Source organism: Temnothorax longispinosus, chromosome 8 (genome assembly GCF_030848805.1).
Source record: "Temnothorax longispinosus isolate EJ_2023e chromosome 8, Tlon_JGU_v1, whole genome shotgun sequence".
NCBI classification, from domain to species: Eukaryota; Metazoa; Arthropoda; class Insecta; order Hymenoptera; family Formicidae; genus Temnothorax; species Temnothorax longispinosus.
This window is the reverse complement of record NC_092365.1, coordinates 21,441,496-21,463,640: the sequence shown is the minus strand read 5'-3', so window position 1 is coordinate 21,463,640 and position 22,145 is coordinate 21,441,496. Positions and strand designations below refer to the sequence as shown.

Genomic DNA, 22,145 nt, shown 5'->3' with positions numbered 1-22,145 from the left:
AGAAATAGATAGATATCTCCAAATTTGCGGAAGTTAATATGTTCAGAGTGTTCTAAAATGTCGAAATATTGCATTAAAATCGCATGTCCGTACGTATATATGTGTATGTGCAGATTTGATGTCCGTGTTTGCTCTAACTTCCGTAAATATTGAGATATCGGGCAGTTTTTTTTTATCAATAGAGTATCATTCATGGAAGGTTGGTATTGAATTTGGCGATGATCGGTAAAGGGGTTCTTCTTTAAAAAAATTTTGAATTTTTTTAGAAATGTCCGTGGTTGCTCTAACTTCCGCAAATTTGAAGATATCTACAGCGCAATATAAAAAGTCGATGTTAATGCAATCAAATAAAAATTAGCGAAAATGTAGATAACATAAATACTAGTAGGGGAGACCGGGGCTAACTCGACACTATTTTTTCAAAGGCAATTTTTCATATTTAATTAAAATTTTTAGGCAAATTCAATGGTATATATTTAAAGAGTGTTCCTTATTCAGGTACAAAATTGATTCAGAAAGTTTTGCTGTACGTCGCTTTGTTTTGGGAATAGAGTAATAATAAATCAGCAATAATTTAGCACTAAATTATGTCGTATACCCGAAAATTTTTTTAGTAGTGGGGGTGCTAGGTTTACAAAGGTGCTACTTTTTCCTTTAAAACATTACTGAGAGGAACCGAGTTGACATACAAGTATAAGAATTAGATCAAAATAAAGGAAAAATGTATCGTACGATGCTGAATATGTTAAATTTCATTCAGAAATCAAGAAAATATAGCTTGAAACATCAGAAACAAATCCAGATTTTGCCTCGTAAAACGGAACCAACATTTTAAGCTTCATTGATAGCAATATTTAGCTTAGCTCTTTAACTGCCTCATAACGTATTTCAAGCAATTAAAACAATTTTACATTACATACACTTAATAAAAAATTACTAAAACTCATAAATATAGAGATTTAATGTGCACAATACCGCCTTTCCGTTGAAGTATCGCATTAGAATTTAAGCGTTAGGATTTGAGGAGTAAAGTATATTTATGCAATTATATGTATTTTCATTGTATGGTTGATAAAATGTAATTTATTCACATATAATGTTGCTTACAAGTTGCTTACAAGTTGCTATCGACTTGAGCCAAGCAATTGCAACAATAAAGTATTCGTATTTTTTAGTACGTACCTACATTTAACTGTAATATATAAATTAAAACATTATTGAAACTATATTAATTGCATGTATAAATCGATTGTATAAAATCGATTATATGACAATTATTAAATTTTGTAAAAATTGTTATTTAAGTAATTATTTTTGGCAGCCGTTATGTAAATTTTCAACGTATAAAACATCCTTCGGTAACGCTACTTGTTAACGGAATTATATATAAAAAAGTAAGAAATTGATTTTTGATATTTCTGCTGTATCTTAAATATTAAAACTTATGATACGTCCATTAAGTTATTGCTTCCATTTATAGCTTCATTCTATTCACTCTTCGAGTTATTTTCAAAAGTAAAAAATGCATCTTTTTATTTCTTTTGTAATACTTCGTGTCTTTGTTTCGTGTATCCTTTCTTTATCCTTCTATATATTTCTTTTTATATATTATCCATATTAATATTTATATTTAAATTTACAGATCTTCATATTCCATATTTATTGACCAGATGCTTACAATCTCGTGTAACGAGAAAACAATATATTGCAATTATCGCTTAGATAAAAATCATATGCGCTTCTATATTCTAAATCATCACAAATTGTTCAGTCGCTAAGTAATTTCAACTTCAGCCTCGATTCAGTATAACCGTCTACAAAAACATAAATACGTCAGTAACACTCTTGTGTTCCACTGTTTTCACACATTCATCTCAATACGTATGCACGAGAGTATCTATGGATGTGCTTACACGTGTATCAGACTATATAATATCAAACTGTCACAAAATACAGTCTTACAAGCGAAGCCAATCGCAAAGTGAACCCTAATGTCGGCTTTCTCAACGGCTAAGAATCGATCTTCATCCGTTTGTTCACCTGCAATCGTCGGTTTGCACCTGCGCCATTCAGTCTCATTCCATCTGCTGGATATTTTCTTAATCGACTAGTCACTGTTTTCGCTGTTGCTTTGCCTTTTACTGCCTCAATCACTTCATTATGGCGTGCGCGACATCGTCGCCGCAACACTTGGCGACGATTCTAATGAGACTATTACGTAGTCTGACATAATCGCTTTTTCTACGCTCTTATTTTCGTTGTGCGCTAAGCCTTTTTCCTCAGGCCCGCACTACGTCTACGGGCGAACGGATACCATTTATTGTGTGACCAGTCAATTATTTAAGGACTTCAACGATATGCTTTTGCTCTCTCCGCCCAGGCAAAGAGGTCCACGCTGGGTATCGCCTCAAAGTCTGTGCAGCGTCTCAATTCGTTCCTGAAGCATTACAGAAGCAATAATGAATTAAGCGTGCGATAAATTTTGGTTATTAAAATATCCAAATTAATTAAGTTGGACCACAGACTCTCGGAACTTACCCTGCCTGCGGCTTGAGGAACACATTGTACTGCATATGCGTGATGTCATCACCATTGTCGCAGAATATCCGCGCTAAGGTGACGTTACGCACTTGAGCCAATTGTTCTGTAACAAAAAGAAGATAATTGATCAGATTCGAAAGTTTGTAACAATACATGCAATTCGGGAAACATTAGATGACATATAGAAGCAATATTCAGCGTACCAGGTGTGAAAGGATGCGGTTGCGTCGCGGAGTCATAGAAGAACCTATCGGTCCGCCGGGTTCTGGAGAATTGTTCGTAAATAAGGCAGCGGAAGGTTGGACCGATCATGCCATCGTCCGCTGGTCTCTCCGCCATACCACCCACAATAAGATCGACGTCATTGGGATGGGAATAGATTGTGCGCAGTTTTCTCATCATCTAGTAACAGAACGATAACATATTGATAACTATAATTCGTAAGAACATCAAATGTAAAAGGAGCGATTTGTTTCGAGAGCTTACCTCCACAGGAATGTAATCTAGGAAATCGTCAAAAGTCTTGGCAGCAGGAAGTCCGCAGTATCTACGGTAATAATTGTAACCTGGGAGGCCATGATCGCGGCCACGTTCAATATCCAAGCTAATGGCATCCAAGCCTAAATCGTTGCCATTGCTAGTGTACAATTTGCTTGTCATCTGTAACGCAAGGGTATATCATCGCAAAATTCTTCATCCAACGAGCATTTTTATACGAAAGGAAAACTTAATGCCATACTTACGTCTGGAATGAGACTAATGTCCATTTTCTGGCTGGTTTGAGTAGCAAGACCACGGAGCAATCCATCAAACACCTCCTCTGATTCGATTACGCGCGGATTGAAGAAATGCTCCGCTAGCTGTATCGTTTTGTTCTGTTGGCGTAAATTGTCTGGCAAGCTGAAACAAGAAGATCATTCATATTTCTCTACATTTGCGATCGGCAAATCACCGCAGGATTTATTTCCGGCGCGTCGTAACGCTTACCTCAGCTTTCCCTGCATCAGCGAATTCAAGAAACGCAGCGCTGCGGTGGCGGCTTCGTTGCTGACCGCCGGCTCGTCATCGGAATTATAGTTACGGCTGTAATTATTCCCTACGATGAGCCCGATGGCTCGAGTGTATCTTCTGCCCAACAAGATGGGCAACCACTCCTTGTACGTGATATGCTGAATCTCAGCGATCACAATGCGCCTGGCCTCTTGGTACAAAATCTCGTCCGACCAGTCTGGATTCAATCTGGCAAGTGTGTTGGCGACGCGATTGTGTTCACGGTGCCAAACCGTATGAATCACAGCTAACTGAGGATGAACGTTCACGCGATCGTCACCTAGTAAACGCGTATTTGTTAGAATGTTGTAAAACGCCTCATGCGTAACAAATATATAAATTTCAAGTTATTAGATAGATGAATGTGTAGAATTAAGATTCTCACCGGCATTGTAGCAATTCTCTCCGCATTGCGACGTAAGTTCGGCATCTCCTCTTGGCAAGTAAGCGTGATTGTTTTGAACGTCGATGCGAAGACGTCCTCCTTCGAAAGTGCGAAGCTCGCGAGATTTTTTCATAGTAGAACCGTAAACCGTGGAACCATCCAGAAAGTGACTCACTTGGTTCATCTGCAAGTTCATACACAAATTCACATATAATTGCGCTAAAATTTGGATTTATAATTGAGCAGTCTTGAGTCAATTTTCTTATACTTTCTTAAAGTAAAGAATTTAATTCAAACAATCTTTGATTTAATATAGGTATGATCCGTATGATAATTACTTACTTGTTCCACAGGTCCGAAAGTACATTCCGATCTTAAGACAGGTAACGATCGAACGTAATTCATGCACCGAACGTAATGCTGGCCGTAAACGGGATCGCGGTCTGACACACTGATCGGAAAACAATCTGGATGAACGTGACGTGGTGACAAAGTATCTCCATCCGGCTGACAGCAAAAGATTGGTTTTCTGGTTGAGACTGCAATTAAAAAATAATTTTTTTTAATGACTTGATTACGTCAACAAGAATTGTTTTTACAATCGACATATCGGCTATTTGATCTTTGCTTCGACAATTAGAAGAAACATTATTTATAATTTTTAGTCTCTAGCATCAGAGTTTACATTGTTGCGAAATAAGAAATTTTTGTAAGTTCGCGATACGGAGTTGTTGACTTCTATAAGAGAAAAGAGTTATATGTTTCGCCACAAAATATATATATATTCCAGTTTGTTTTAATCGTAAAAGGCCATGCTTCTTACATAACAAATGAGAAGTCAGTCGATTAAAATTAGCCACTTAAATTTACCCGTACAGGGTATACTTACCCATTTTACGAACTGGGGTGTGGGCCATGTCGTGAGCGATAAATTGGCTCCATTCCATCACAGCCAGTGTTCTGCTAGCATCCGATTGATCGTTCGCGGTGGACAAAGCGGCGCTTACGAGCCTCGGGCTTGGCAGTGGTTTCTTCGTTTGTCCGACACGCCTCGGTTCTTGGATGCCTGCTTCCCAAACCGAACATTAGATCTGTGTCGCATTAATGGCTTGAAGTCGCAAAATCGGAGTAAATCGGTGCTACTTTGGCGCGGGACGCAGTGCTTTGCTCTCGCCGAAGATACTCGCGAGATAAAACATAAATTATAATCATCGAGTCACGCGAGCAAAATTATAACGAAAAAAGATACGATACGATTTCCTGACAATTCGCAGTAAACCGATCAGCCGAACGAACAGTCATCGTATTACAGATCTGATCAATCGTGATTACTCCGATTTTAGCGAGCTTAGACGGGTGCGCGCGCGCTCAAAATAGTACGTTTGGCAGTGCAGCACGAGAGGAAACTATTAATGACTATAAATCTTCTAGCTATAAATAGGCGAATGTACCGCCGGCGCCGGCTGTGCTAATCTTGAGATCCTAGCTGCGCCTACAACCTGCCTTGTCCGCGCGATAAATTCAGGGAACGATCAGAGAGTAATTTCGCATCGCGAACGTATCCGGGACGAATCGTAAACAGGAATTATCATCGCTGGGGGGAGGGGAGGGATTCGTACCCTGCATTCTCACCGGAGGATCGGTAATCTCGCTCCTGACGCTGATCGGTCCCTGAAAAATCCTAAATCTCGTGCTGCAATGCGAGACTGCTAGCGAGTATTACCTCGACTACAACGACTCCGACGTTCTGATGCGTTATCGAACGACGAGCCGTCTGTTGCGTCGCTGTTTAAGCAGACTGGCAGAGACGCGATTGTGTAACTGCAACTACGAAATAACGGCTCGCGGTTATATATATATATTTATAAAATTTATATATATATATATATATATAAATAATCGACGCCCTGGCATCGAAGTTACGGCCGCCTGGATCGAAAACGCTCGCAGAAACGTCCCCGAACTTATCTATAATATAGATGATCGATGAAGGCGTTCGAACGAGCAAACTGGGCTGGGAGGAGGTTCTGAGGGTAATTTTAAATGTATCGAAAATACACCGCGACGGTAGACTGCAGAAACGTTGACAATGTCCAAAAGCAATTTCGATGATTGATCGATTGATTGTTAAGACGAGAAATTTATGTTATATGTGAGAGAAAAGAGGGTTCCACTTAATCGAGTTCAAACTAAGAATACTTCAATTTTTTTGGAAGTATATGTCACAATGGGTTTTGCGTTTGTTATAATATTGAATGCGACAATTAGAACCATCTATTAAGTGCGACTGTGAATCGCGCATTCCCAAGCCGAGTTCTCTCATTCGGGTACCTTCGCGCGAGCTGCGTAAATTGCCGCAAATTGAACAGAAAAAACAACTCGAACTAGCGTTACATAATAAATATGATACATTATTAGGTATATCCGAATTAGTTTACATACACATTCTACTGCTGGATACAATCTCCCGACCGGGGCACCCTATTGTAGACAGTATTATTCACTGCTACACTCAGGCATTTTATGCTCTATGTGCCTTATCGCATAACAACTGTAATGCAAATCACAGAATATAATTTGTTAAGCCAATCGACGAACGTTTATCCATTAGCGCCAAGGATTTGTGTGTCCAGTGTTCGTTTTTGTATGTATGTACGTATGCACATATATGCATTGTAGATGTATGTATAGCACACACGCACGCACGCACGCACGCACGCACGCACGCACACATACATACACAACACAAATATACATATGTATGAATGTGTGTTACAGAGGTGTCGTGATAAGTGGGATAGATGGGTTAGTAGGTCGAGGTTGCTGGTTGATGAGACTGTGGACATTCAAGACGCCGTTCTTGCTTTGATTATAAAATCAAAACAAGAAGCGGCGACTTCTAATCGTCAAACCTCAGACGATATCAGACTCGAATAGTAGAAAAAAGCCTGCCGTGACGCAAATCGCGCAAATAATAATTTTTCATAATATACATTTTCCGCGAATCTGTTTAAATCAAATTAGCGTCGTGAGTTCCGTATATAGAGCAAACTTTCCAATATCGTCGCTTTGTTTATACACTGAAACTCACCGCGCAATATTATAATGAAAATATCAATTATCTTTTGGATGTTTGCTTTCTATGAGCACATTGACTGAAACAGTATTTATGTAATTATATTTCTATTATATATATAATATTCGCAAAATGTCGAATTCTCTCATCCACATCTGATAAATTTAATAAAATGTATGATTCTCTCTTATTTCACTTATTCTTATATTCCCATCATTTTTAATATTTTGATGAGTGAATTCGACATTTTATCCTATAGTTTTAGTATACTTCGTTAGAGACAGAAGAGAGATACAAAGAAATAATGATTAGTGATAATCAGAATCAACTCTAGAATACAAATTGATTCTGATTGATTATAATTTACTGTAATTGTCACTCACATTTGACTAGGTTTTTTAAATGTATAAATATTTCCTTTTAACTCGATAGATATCGATTCGTATTTCTAGAGTTAAAGTATGTTAACAAAAACGCTTAACTGTGAATCCTAAATGTCCTAAGATGTATCTAGGATAAATTTCCTATATCTCGAAAGGCGTGTAAAAACGCAAAAGCTAGTGTGACACATCAACACGAAAGGCATTGAGGTAACGCGAGGAATGCAATGTGTCTTGTTTAGCGAAGTTTTTTGTTCTATGTAACGAGAAGCTCGAGAATTTTGCGAGTCTACAGAAAGGAGATACAATAATGCCGGTATCCTTATCTGACTAGAGTGGTCCAAGGTTGAAAACAAACCATACATCTCTCTTTATCTGCGTTAGCGGAATCGCGGTATGACACATGTATTATTATCATTCCGACTGCGACTGTCCGAGCCGATAACGTACAGCCGCCAGCCATCATTACCATATTGCATGTTGTTATTTCGGTCTCTTTTGCGAACAAAAAGTTTACGCGTGACTAAACGGTTCGAATTTTTATCACCGTATATCGTTTACACGATGACGCATTCCCATCGCTACGTCTTTTCGATACACACGTGGTATCTAATAAATATGCAATTGCGAAACATCGTATAAAATAACATTCAACTAACACCGGTCACTGTCGCGACATACGCGATAAATATTATCAGTCCGCGTAATTAAGAGATAAAAATCATATATATATTTTTATGTAATATGGTCGCAATCTTACAATCCAGGATGATTTTTCACATTGTGCATTATGACATTTCTCTTGCTATTATTGATAAGCTCTCGATTCGAAAAACTCACATACGCGTTTACAAACTGCGGTTTATTTTATCTAAAAAAAGAATCTCGTTTTGTTCGAAACTGATCCTTACAGGAGGGAATAATCATCCCTTCGAAAATAGGATGGATGGGTGCGTTGGATGAAAAATTTTGAGGGAGAAGAAGGAAAGCGCCAAACGTTCAGAGGCTGTAAATAATTGTACGATTATTATTCCACACAAATTTAACGATAAAGATTTTACGAGAAGAAGACGCGCGTTTACAATAAATCGCTCTATCACGAAATTTCTTCCCGTGCAAAGTTTCCGGGGAGAGAGAAAGGGGTTGATTCGCTCGCGGGGGCTGCTATCGGTCCGCGATACGGGGTCGAAAGTACGATGACGCGCGATCAGCAATTATTTCCCTATGTACGGCGACGTACGGCCGAGATGCAATTCAAACCTGGACGGGATGATGAGAACGAAGCCATATCGCGAGCTAATGCAGTTGACAAATCGGAGGGTGGGCTAGAGAAAGTGGGAAGCGCGATCACAAGAGGAAGCGACACTTACCGTCGAAGTATTGGGAGAACAGTACTCTGGTGTACGCGGTCATCGCGCTGCCCCAGCTTGGATTGTCAATGTTGTTGCAGGTGCCGTCGATGCTGCGGTATTTGGACGTCTCGTCACATTCTACGCTATGCACCGCGGCACAAGATTCACCAAGCGGGGTGCCCTGCAGGCCCAGCGTCGATATGTACCGAGCACAGTCGTTCTTATCTAAGCCGAATCTGCGAGTGAAGATCAATAGGACGCGATCAGATTGAGTTTCTTGAACCAAGGGCGCGTGATACGACGATCAATAACCATGTAACATTGACCCGCGATTACTAATAATATCATAAAATCTCGATAACTCATATAGTATATCAAATTTCGATGGTTAATAATAATTAAGAGATAGTTTGTGCTAACGAAAAAATACCTTTAAGCGGCTATTCGGAAGCGTACCTTCGGCAGTTTTGTTGCATGAGATACGATGACGCTTTCGTTGCTACGATGGCATCGATGCTCCTGTCAAAAGCATCCGCGGAAGGATAAGAATTCCAGAATTGCTTCTCGGCCGGGCTTCGTGCCTCGAGCCCGACCCCGGCGTTTGCGATATTATTCTCAAGGGTGCTCAAGCGATCGATTAACGTTTGCGCGAACGCGATTGAGTTGTTCAGAGCCGCTCCATCAATCCTGGGAAATCTTCGATTTTCAAAACGACCGGTATCCACGATTGCTCCGGAACCGTAATTAGATGGCAATCCTGAAATCATTTCTTTGAAATATTTCGAAATAATGAATAAAGATGTAATTTTTAAATAGCGGATAAGTTAAAAACACGATAGTATCAAAAAATGATCTTTAATTTAACTTAAGCCCTCATTCCAAAATAAATATCAGTCACTTGAGCATGTCTGGACCATTTCCAAATATTGCTAAATCGACGCGAGACTAAAGATAGCTAATAAACGAAATTGTGTTACAATTTATTTCTTCGACAGCGTGCAATTCTACAGAATGATATGTGACGTACGGTACAATGCTTAAAATGCAACACAACATCGTTAATTGTAACACCGAGATTTTTCCAAAGTATCGGTGCACTTATATGGAAGCTAATAAATCGCTAATGCGATTGCCCTCGACATTTTACGAGGTGAAATTAATACCACTTCGTAAATGAATGAGTAGCTACACTTACCGGTGTAACTGGCAAGGTAATTCTGCAGAGAGTCGGGTAGCCTGTAGGTGCCGATCGAGTGTGAGTGACCCAGAAGTCCCATCGTCTGCAGGGATATCCAGAGGATGGCCAGAGTGGCAACGGAGCCCGCCATAACACCGCCGGCTGCACAAAACGGAATGACTGACCAGACTGACTAACGTAAGATCGCCGAGACGCGCTCCTCTTGCATCCCAATACGTGACTCACGCGCGCGATCGGTCTACGTTAACTTGCATGCGCGACGCAAAGAGAACGACTCGGACTCTCTTGTCACGAGTGAAAATGTTGTATTAATATCGTGCGACTCGCCCGAAAGGATGTCACCGCGCCCCCTCCCCCACCCCGCTTGGCTCCGGTCCCATTAACAAATACCGGATATACATGACACATGTGCACGAGTGATTGTTGATTAATTAAATCGTTGGTAAATTTAAAAAAAATATCTCATCATTTTTTTACTACGAATTTATTTTCGTACAACGTTATTGTATTTTCAATGTACATTTGTTGTCAAATATGTCTGGTAATCAGGCCTTGAGTCTTATCTCGATCGTGTTGACATTGAACGCGATCTTCGTGTCATTCAAAGAAATTAAATATAATTTAAAAAATAGGATTGTTTATAGGAGAGAGAGTTTTTAATACTATTAAATTTATTAACTTTAAATAATAAACAAATATTCAATTTTTCCAATTGATTTGTCTGATCATTCGGTACGGTTACACTGGCTTCGTCCAATGCATCTACGTTACGCTTACATATATATTGTATATCGCTCATTTGCTACAACATGACATAAAGAATTATCATTTTTTAGTTGGAAAGAATGTTTGCAAAAGAATGACGAGAATTTAATACATTATACTGAATAAAGATCTGATATATACATATGTATAGCTAGATACTTTTATTCTTTTATAATCAGTTATTGCACAAAAATTGCATTTAAAAATTATATTAAAAAATTTTAATGAATCAAAACGTTCAAGCTTATTATTTTCTGGAAAACTTTGTTTTTAAGTTATCATTGTTGCAGCAAATTTGTATTTGGTATTTATTCGATAAATTTTCATTTTCCTATTCGTAGTACTTAAGATAAAAACATCAAACATTCTTTACATTTTACGCGTTCGCCGAATGTTTTTATTATTAAAATGTCATAATAGATATTCTAAAAAGGTTTTTGCCGAGACAATAAAAATGTCCTTATCAACCTTTGTACCGATTTATGAAATTTATCGAAGAAAATTGCCAAAAGATTAGACGTGAGGAAAACGCCCTATATCGTATAGCAAATGAAACATTCTTTATTATGCAATGCGATGCAAAACCGTAGACGAATCGTCTGACCTCGATGAACTTGTAATGAAAAGTACATATAGCGTTTCATTGAACCAACGATGACACTCGCAAACAATTTTTAAAGGCAACACGCGAGTCTTATATATTTAAAAATGAGTATAATTTGGAGAGTTTACAGATACGGGCAGGATGAAGAAATACTTGAAAATACTTCTTATCGCATGCATTGCTAAGTTTAGACAATCAATCTAACCTGTACTCAAATGTACTTACGAATGGTTCACCCAAGCATACACCGGCCGGCAAATTCTTTTACGTTCTTCCGCGACCTTCGCGCGTGTTCTCTCGATTATTTATAGACCGTGTTTTAGCGGGACTATCAGCAAAACGATACGCGTCTATGTGTGCAGTTCCTATCCATATCTCGTTAACGTGGTAAACACGTCCGCGGCGCGGCTGTTCAAGTGTTCACGTGCATCGCACATGACTAGATGCTAGCTCGACTCGTTATCACGTTGATACTGCGCTCCTTCTCAGCCGCGATATAGTGAGAGTTTTGACAACGACGAAATAATAAAGAGACTTTATGTTATGTTTTCTTTCCTTTGTGTAAAAGAATGTATATAAGAGAAAGAATTTTTTGCGGGTAGTTTAAGGGGTTGAAAAATAATTCTTGTTAATATATAGCATTATATATGCATTAACAATTGCATTCTGATAATACTTAAGGTAAAAGTACCAATACCCGGACATGTACCTATATATATCCGGACACCTTTATTATTTATAAGTATAACGCGAATTAAAATCAAAGATAAAAGTATTTTTTTTGTAGTTTGAAACTTCAGTTATAATATCCAAACGTTTATATTTTCATTAATTTATATTTTTTTAAAGGTATCCAGACACAGATATACGTGTCCAGGTATTGGTACATTTCCTATGCTTAAGTGTCCGGGTATTGGTACCTTATTACTTTACTCGTTAAAATATGATGCGTTATTACGGTTTTAAGCTCGTTGGATTTCGGTTCTACCATGACAGCTGAAATGCCTCTCGAGCGGTTATCTGATCGGAGCACGCGCAAGTTAAAATTTCTCACAGTTGTTCCGAACTCAAAGAGGCGATCGTACCGAAGAAAAGAAATATATACTTTTATACGATGATGCTATTGACATGCATGCAAATCGTAACCGCTTGACATGCGACATCATCATGGAAGTCTTTTCTATATGCGATTGCGCGAGCAGTGCAAATCAACAAATTACAAATGCGAGACACGTGAACAGCAATGATGGCGTCGCTAATATTAGCACGTTCTAGTAAACAGAATCCAGCTCGTTAAGGAATGAGCTAGAATAAAGAAGAAATCGCGTTTTTTCTTTAGGTACGTAATATGCGCGCGTGCGCGCAATGCGGCGTGACATGTTCGAGATCGAAACCAAGTATGTTTCACGTTAAAAACGTCATGTCAGCGATAGCGGTATCACTTCTACATTTTCCGAAGAAGCTAGTATTTCGAATCTCGGAAACATTTTCCGAGATCCGATGTTTCAAACATTTCGACACCGCGATGTTTCCTATCAATATTCCTAGATACATTGACAAATCATTACCGGATACATGATCCATGGGCTTTTCTAATCCATGCATCGCGTAGACCCAGCGATTGTTGTCGACTGGTGCGATAAGAAGCATCCTCCAACGATCCAATCCGGTAACGACGAGACGCGGTTTTTGTTACGGGCACGTAGGTATATATTGATTAATTCGCCAGCGCGATTCGGCCTCGTATCACGGCGCCCAAATCTATATTCTATTTCACTGAATTTTCGAGACGTTGCCTCGAAAGGCTTCGAGAGCGAACAAAATGCGAAACTCGCGACTATCCGTGACGCGTCTTTAAGTTCGTGTCAGGTGTACGCGAGGAAGTGGACGCGTGGCGGCCGACAAAGACGCACTTCGACGATGGCGATACATGACGATGGCGATACATAACGACGGAGTTTCGCGCTGCGAACTGCGAATGCACAGATTTCCCTCTCCATTCCGCCTTTTCTATCTCGCTCGCGAAACCGTTGGAGAACCTTCCTGCCATCTCGTTCATTCATTTATTTACGCCCGCTCCCCCGCCTCTATCCTGCTCCCTCTTTTAGCTTCAGGGTCGACATGAATCGACCTGAATTGAAGTATTGACTGGACCTACTAATACCCAATCATCCGGAGTATTTGAGTACACAGACTCTGCTTAATGTGCGCGAGTAATATGATATATATTATACATACAAGTACTCATATCAGCTATACTACCTGGATATCCAGATAATTCGGACATCTAAATATTTCCGCTGATAAAACGGGCATTTGGATAAGACAGCTAGAATATTTGGATGAAATTTTGTACCGCATACGCGATATAAGTAATCTGCATATTTTCTCGGATAACTGATTAATCAACTATCCAAAATTATTGGATTCGAATCATTGGACCTACTATTGACTCTTGTTGGCGACCAGGATTCTCTAGTCCTGATGCATCCTAGATACGCTACTGAGCACTCCGCATATATGTATATTGTCCATCTTACTTCCACTCGTCGTTTCCACATACAGTTAAATCTGCTTTAACATCTCGCTCCATTCTCGCACTCTTTCTCTCGCATTCGAGCGGTCTCTCTCTCGATCACGTGCACACGTTACGCACATTGATTCCTCAAAGGTTCTCCAGCTCACTCTTTCCTACGCTCTTTTCATTCATCTCGCTTCGCACGATAACTCGTCCGCGTTTCCATTGGCTCGCTACTTCCCCACCGAGAACGAGTCACCTTATTTAACTTGGAAAAAAATTCTATCACGCGGTGAGCACGTGCTCGTCCACCTCCCTCCCTCCACCGCGGCTCATTGCATGCCGGCTTTCAGAGTGTTGCCGTTAAGTTCTTGTTTCTTCCTTCGATTATCTCAATATTCTTTAACGCGCACTTTTATTAGCATAGCCAAAAATTTAAATGTAAGAAATTTTAATAAAGAAAATATCTAAAAATTTAATCCAGACATCGCTCCTTGTGTCTTTTCACGTGTACCGATAATTATTGACGTTTTCTTGTAATCGCAACTCTAATACTGTCGGAATTTATCATATTATAATTGGTCTTTAATGTATAATTAAGGAATCTCCTTTTTTATTATATATTATCATTGCACTTTTTGTATTCAAAAATTGCCAAAATATTTTAAATTTACTAACATTTATTGCTTCTATCAAACGTAGGATCAAATTGTGAATCTTATCTAAGATAGGAGCGAAAAAAGCGATAGAATCGTGATCGAGAAGGCAGTAAAGTTTTATATGTTCAAATCCTTTGTTATTTCCAACAGAGTACATATTACGGTACGCTTTTATCGTGGATAAGATTTGCAATCGGACTTTTTATAACAGTATATATGTTCAATAACAGCTCTACACAAAATCTATACTTTGGGACACAAAAAGGCGATTTCATCCTTTAGAGCTTAGGGTATAATCAATTTATTTTAGGTCTACTTTATGGAGAGACCTGTAGGTCTTCTGCCACTTTCGTGCAATCCCCTACAGGTCTCCCAGTACTTTTCCACTACTTTCGCCGTAGAAATATACAAGGTGTCCCAAACGCATGCCCGCATAATACTCTCGGTTAAATTATGTCTCTATTAAATCTTAACGGAACTTTTCTTTGGTAAAAATAGAACCGACCATACGTATTATTATATATTTATATTATATTTTTAGTATCGATAAACAAACCGTAAAAATAGCAGCAGAAAGAGGATAAGTTCAACGACGGTTCTAAATTCTGAGAAGAATTGCTCCGCTCGTGTATGGCATTCTCGCGTGATTGGCTCAACAAACCCATAATTAAATTGTAGATACAATTTATTAAATTACCGTCGAGTGATTCGCATATAAAACAACACTCTGCGCGTGCACGAGATTTGCGCATACATGCGCGCGAATACTATGTGGAACCATAAAGACTCGATTAAAAGGCATCATTGCCAATAAAAGAATAATAGCACGTATATAAAGTTCTGGCACTCATTCGATTAAGCGGGACCATGACGATAAAACTGTTAAGGTTAACCTGAGGGAAGTTTATAAAAAGAACTGAGACCCCGATCGATGACATTTGTTGTAGGCAAAGGTATAACAACGATCGAACGAGCGACATTGCGTATTTTAATTTTGATCTATTTATATTTCTGTTAGAATATTTTGGTACAATATTACGAAAAAAATTAAAAAGTATATAAAGACTCTCCCTGCTTCGCTGTTATTGCCTCCTTTCTCACCTAACAATATTATGAGTATACCTATATACATACAGCAAACCCGGATTTATCTCTGTATATGATACAAACTCGTAAATAACGATTCGATGAACTTTATCGATAACGTTAATAAATATTTTTACTTTAATTGATCTTTTTATTAACAGAGTAAAGATAACTGGCAAATGTCAATTGCAAGATTTAAAAAAACTTTTTTTAATTTTTAAAAATTTTTTTAATTAAGTTGATTCGTCTAGATTAGATCACAGCAAGCTAATCAGGAAGATTGTGATAAATGTTATTATCTCTCTGCGCTCTCTCTCTCTCTCTCTCTCTCTCTCTCACTCAAAATAAATTTATTTCTCAGAAAAATCGGTTTACTCCGGTTCGGCACTACAACTAATCAATAGGAGTCTCCCGGTGACGGAACTTTCTCGTTGCAATGAATTCTCAACACGACGCAGCGCGTCGCCGACTTATGAATCGGGAGCGCGGGGCTTACCTAGGTACGACTTCTTGCAACGCTCTACTCGTAGATAACTGTTCGGACTGCCGAGCACTTCAACGCCCATCTTTTTCCCCTCTGGAGTAAATGTCGAGCGGGCCACGGAGAGCCCTGCTTGCTCGCGGAAGTTGGAACCGTCGACGACGTAGTTCTCCTCGCGGGGACACGTCGGCGCACACTGGCTATGTATATAGATTATAGACGCGCTAAATGTCCACCCCGGATCAATATACCCAGATAACGGTCCCTCTATCGTGCCCCTTTCCGCGCACCCTCAAGATCGCGGATGCCGATCGAGGATTCTCTCGCGAACGCGCGAATGACCTCAATGCTACCTGATGTGGAATTGCGAATTTCTTCTATGGCGAATTAACGTAAATGACGCACTGTCCAAGCTACGGAGCAGCTGATTCTGAACCGTATTGACCACCCGAATTCGTTTCTCCCACCCTACTCTTATCCCATTGGACAGGTTTTTCAACCCCCGCTGGCGCATGCGTTTTTCAGCGCAAAAAGCAGAAGACCCGGCATCGCCCTTTAAATCAATACGTTAGTATTATTTGCGTCGAGAATGTCAATGTCACGATGCTAATTGTATATCGATAGACAAGACCTATTTCAAAATTATTGCCTCTAATTTTAATAAATTCTCTATTTAATTGCAGTCGACGCGCGCGTTGCTTTAATTAAAACAGTAGCGATATAGAAGAAATATATAATAATAAAATTTTCAAGATTTATTTAAATAAAATTTTATCACTTCCTTGAAGAAATTGAAGAAGATTATCGTCGAATTTTCAATCAAAGTTAAAAATTATTCAGAATTCTTGGATTTTATTGGCCAAAATGTTGACATTAAATTAAAATTTTGTGTCAGAAATCGTATGGAATCAATTCAATCCTCTATAATTATCGCTATTAAAAATAAGTCATAAAAGGAGAACAAAACGGCCTCGAAATAGATCAAATCTCAACCTAAACGCAATACGTAAGTACTCGGAACAAGATGCGAAGAAGACTTTGGCCGGTCTAACCCAGCACGTGATACGAGTGTGATAATTAACCGTTTCGCGTGATGTTTCTCCTAAACTGTCCTTTTCTCATATCTTTCTTCATTTTGCCTTCTTTTTCTTTTAAAAGAAATCCAATTGCACTGGCTATGCAAACTCCCTCTCTTCGTCATTTGTTCTCTTTTGCAATTCGTATAATTTCCGGCAAAAAAATTGTTTATATGTATAAAAATGTATATAAATGTATATGATTATGTATAAAATAGGTTTATGTTTTCTTTTTTTTGTATAATATCTGTTCGTATATGTAGGAAAAATAAGAAAAAGAATTAAAAAATAATTAAAAGTATAATTTTTGTATTGTTTTTTCTATTAAAAAATTAAAGTTTGAGAAAAAATTGCCTATATATGTACAATTATGAACAAATATAATAATCTGTATATAAAATATAATTATACATAGAATATTGTATAATCTAAATCACAATTTTACTTTTTATTAAGAAAAACAAAGCAAAAGTTTTTTTTTTAATTATTTGTCAATTCTTCTTATTATTATTTTTTCTACATGTATATGTAGACAAATATTATATAAGAGAGTCTTGATAATATGTCCAAATATAAACATTGTAAAATTATGTGTATACATATTTTTTTATAAAAACTTTTTACCGGGTTCGTAAATAGGGCTATATAATTTTCTTCATCCTGATTTTGATAAATAAAATATATATTATAGTGAAATTATAAATGAAAAGTAATAAATTTTCAGCTTTTAATAATTAAATTAGATATTTTAAATTTCTGTAAAATAAAATTCGTGAAGAACGCTTATCAAAACAGTTTTCTTTTTCAAAAGAAGCAAGTGTTAAATCGGAGGATATACATACAGCTTGTTGCAACTGCAATACAAATGGAACCTACAGAGTCATCTAAAGATTTAAGCAGATACTCCTTAGCACATATAGCATTTATCACATAACGATAAATTGATTATAGTCAGCTGAATTTTGTAAGCAAATTATGCACCCGGGAAAAAGAAATCTTTTATAATGTCTTATATGCTTAGATAAGAAGCGATCTTATATGCTCATATATGAATTTTGGCCTGATAAGATCTTATATGATCATATATAATCATATAAGGACATATAAAAAAATATCTCTTATACATATAATGTCTTATGTCTTATATGTTCATAAGAAGCGATCTTATATGCTCATATATAAATTTTGGCCTGATAAGAGTTTATATGGTCATATATGATTATATAAAATTATATATGAGGACATATATATATTTAAATAAGTTTCAGAAAATCGTTATTTTCAAATGTTATTTTTTAAGTGTGCCGCTTTATTATAAGAGTGGACTCCACGATACAATTGATATATACAAAAATTGTGCCGCTCCATAGCGCGAGACAGTGTCGTGTCTTTTGATACCGTTCTTGTAACAAGTTGTTTGACTTTTAAATACGAGAAACAGATCCCATATTGAATGCCATCTATTGGATACTTTGAGATACAATATTGTGATTATATATAATCTTATATAACTATATAAGTTCATATATGATTATATTATTTTCAGTAGTTTAAAGTTTAAATTATACAACTTATGAATAGATCCGAGTATATGTTCATATATATGATTATCTTTAACCTTATAAATATACTTTTACATGATCAGACATGATAATATATAAGTATATAAGACCATATATGGCTATATAAGGTTATACTTAAAGAGGTTTTATGGAATATATAATCATATATTTTCATATATAGTCATATAATATTGTTCCAGATTATATTTCAATTTCTTATATGACCATTATAATTATATATTTACTAATATAAACAAATAAGATATAGGTATTTTTCCCCGGGTATATAATTATATATGCTCATATATGGCCATATACAATTATATACTCTCATATATATGGCTATATAATATTGTTTAAGATTATATTTTCCATTTCTTATATGATCATATATAATCATATATCTACTAATATAAACTAATACGAATTTTCCCGGGCACCGCATTGTAATACAGTAAATAATATAAATTTAAAATAGAATCTCATTTTGTTGTCAAATTACACGGTTTTGATAGAATTAATTTTTGATGGAAGTTAATTTGGACGCGACGTATACCGTACAAGTATTGATTTCTAGCGGTGAAGGTCCTTGAACAGGTGTAAAAAGTAATAAATTATTTCTGATTTGGCTATCCATTTATGTAATACATATACATGTATATTTCGATCGATCGCGAGTCCGGATTTTCGGGCATAAAGAAAAACAGATTTTTTTGTATATTAATGAATACGATATTAAATGAGTCAATGTATTGCCTATATCTTTTCTGAATTAATTAAATATTAGAAGAGAAGATGTTTTCTATTTTTAGAATCGAGCTCTGTTTACCTAGCATCTTAGAACTACGTCCGATGTGCCCTGCAAACCGCTGTACACGTGTGTAACTTTATTCGATACTTAACGATTCACTGGCTTATTTCGCTAACGTGTCATAAGTTTCTCGATAACTTTATTCGATACCTAACAATTCACTGGGTTATTTCGCTAACGTATCATCCCTCACCGCGGATGCGATTGCGATGTACGCGTTAAGCATTCGAGAAATTTGAGACTACCACCCCTCTTCGCACGATTTTAACCGTCAAACTCTTTAAAATCCAAATTACTATATGGATATTACTACGAAAATACTTGAAGTGCATTTCATTAATATATAAGCAAGGATACTTACGCAAAATGATGTTTTTCGATCAACTGATATTTTTGCGAGAAGACACCAATATTGTTGACGAGGCAAACTGATCGCTTTGTCAAACAACACAGTCGCTTTATATTGAACAGTACAATTTCCAGGCCCGCCAGCAACGTCGCCTCCCCTTTTCGCTGCGATACGACTGTTATCTTGGAGTTTCAGATAACGGGTGGGAAGATAGCTGTTTCCCGGGGTCGTTTCGGATCGACCCTTATCCCGGACGGAGAAGTATCATGGCTTATGATGCGGTTACGCGCCTTATATAGTCCCGAGAAATCGACGGACACATGGTGACGACACGCGACAAATTGGAGGAAGAAATGTGTATGAGTAGAGAGGGAGATACGATTCGCAGAAGCAACTGCGAAAACAAAGGGCCCGATCTTTATGAATTATTTATGAACGGATAGCGTCACTGCACGATGCATTTCGTTAGAAATGAGAATTTTCCGTTCAACCAATGCGACTGGTTGTCATATTTCAATTTATAAATAAAACCAGCTGACAACTATTCCGCGAAACGTAAATTATAACAGTGCAAAGTGCATATTTTTCATTCGATTCTAATAAAATCGACGATAGTTTCTTTATATTTATTAGCTATGTTTCTTAAGATCCATTGGTCGAGATGTAATTGAATACTGACGGACAATATTTCCTGCGAACTTGACTAACACAACCGCAAAAAATGGAGCAATCGAGGACAAAAGCGTAGCAGCGAATAGCCTGCTTTATTTTGCGGAAATCCCAGACTTAATCAGTACCTCCTACGTTCTCTACTACGGAAAAAAACGTACGTCATTAAAGCAAAGATGTCGCATATATCTGTATAATAGATAAATATGGATAAAGAATGGTTCTTGTGCCGTGCCAACGCGAATGATTATTTCAGACGAGAGAGAAAAGCGTCCCATTCCATTTTGCGACGCGTGCGAGTGCATGACCAGTGACATATATCAACGACGGGGCCAACGATCCTCTTGACATGCGATCTCAAGTTAGAAATTGTTTTCATTCGCGGTGCAAAGTCTCCTTACGGTCTACAGAAAAACACGCGCTCTTTCGTAAGCTAGTATACAATAAAGCGGATAATACCAGTGACAGTTGTTACGCATAATTGATTTCAGGTCGAAATCAAACGAGGTTTAATGTATTTATCACAATTTTGTGTTTCTCGGAATACAACTTCTTGAGGCCGTGCGTGACGTATCTTTTTCTGATTAATTTACTCTTTTGAGATATAATATCTCATTAATTTTTTACTCGTGTCATATTGTCCGAAACGTTTATCGAGAAATCATATTTTATATTCGCTCTTTTGCAGAACAAGATAACTTTTTGTTTTTTTAATTTGCTTCTATATTGCTTATATAAATGTTTTACGTGAGTTTTGCTCGAAGAATATTTATATTCTGATAAAACATAGTTAACAGATAGCTTTCCAGTGAATTAAGATTACAATATCACATTATGTAACCTTCAGAAATCGTAATGCTGAATAAATATTATGTGCTAAATGAGACTTGCGCGCAGTACGGTTTTTCCATATGTAACGACTTGAAACGCCATTAAAAGTTAACTATAAGATACCATTTCTTTAACGAGAAAACTTTATCTGTATAAATTATTATAAATAACATAAAACTGTTACAATTAATGCTCTCTCGAAATTAAAAACTGACAGCAAATTAACCAGGCGGTGTCCATTAAATCCGACCTTTTTCGGATGGCATGATCGGCGTTCCACGTGCACAAAATAAGACGCAAATCATTAATGCTCATTCACTAACAGCTATGCAAATTGCGAAGCGCGTGCGGGGTTAATGTTAGAAATAGATTGAGAGTTATCGAGGTTTGTCGGATCGTTTGTAAATCGCCGGGTGCTACAGACGCGCGATATCGCTCGATTTATTCGTATAATGCCACGGGAATTAAGTGCTAATTAGGTTTTTGTCGCACAACTCGCAAGTGCATATGATCGGCCGAGCAAATATTACTACCGAGAACGGTTTATCTGGTAAATTTTTACTTTTAATGAAAAGTATTATTTCTTATAAACTTTGTTAATAACAGATAAATAACTATTCAAATAACTGCTGTTTGATTGCTATATTTTTCGTCTCGATGCGATAACCAGTATTCGTGGTCGACAATAAACTATACGGCGTATAATGACCCGCATTAAATGATATTACACAGTTGAAAAATTTGTGTTAAAT

At 37.3% G+C, this 22,145-nt stretch overlaps 1 protein-coding gene across 4 annotated transcripts; it reads right to left on the bottom strand.

Moving 5' to 3' along the window:
• Positions 1 to 1,522: 1,522 nt before the first annotated feature.
• LOC139818433 (salivary peroxidase/catechol oxidase) lies at positions 1,523 to 20,062 on the bottom strand. 4 transcript variants are annotated; one of them, XM_071787139.1, is made up of 13 exons: positions 19,906 to 20,062; positions 9,980 to 10,123; positions 9,241 to 9,553; positions 8,803 to 9,020; positions 4,866 to 5,042; positions 4,319 to 4,515; positions 3,977 to 4,160; positions 3,529 to 3,871; positions 3,285 to 3,441; positions 3,028 to 3,201; positions 2,745 to 2,943; positions 2,539 to 2,644; positions 1,523 to 2,437 (listed from the first exon to the last, which is right to left on the bottom strand). In XM_071787139.1, exons 2-13 carry the CDS (start codon positions 10,110 to 10,112, stop codon positions 2,350 to 2,352), a joined length of 2,289 nt encoding a protein of 762 aa, XP_071643240.1. In that variant the 5' UTR covers positions 10,113 to 10,123; positions 19,906 to 20,062; the 3' UTR covers positions 1,523 to 2,349. The 4 variants fall into 4 exon arrangements, with proteins under 4 accessions (XP_071643240.1, XP_071643237.1, XP_071643236.1 ...); XM_071787136.1 differs by lacking the exon at positions 19,906 to 20,062 and adding an exon at positions 16,111 to 16,514; XM_071787135.1 differs by lacking the exon at positions 19,906 to 20,062 and adding an exon at positions 12,920 to 13,311.
• Between the last annotated feature and the right edge of the window lie 2,083 nt (positions 20,063 to 22,145).

What these genes read in the sequence shown, in the direction of transcription:
- LOC139818433 (XM_071787135.1), bottom strand. Translation starts at nt 13,001, where the DNA reads ATGCTTCTTATCGCACCAGTCGACAACAATCGCTGGGTCTACGCGATG. An exon ending in CACCCCAGTTCGTAAAATGG is followed by an intron (nt 4,516 to 4,865) that starts GTAAGTATACCC and finishes TTTTAATTGCAG; the next exon opens with TCTCAACCAGAAAACCAATC. An exon ending in CTGATGCAGGGAAAGCTGAG is followed by an intron (nt 3,442 to 3,528) that starts GTAAGCGTTACG and finishes TTCTTGTTTCAG; the next exon opens with CTTGCCAGACAATTTACGCC.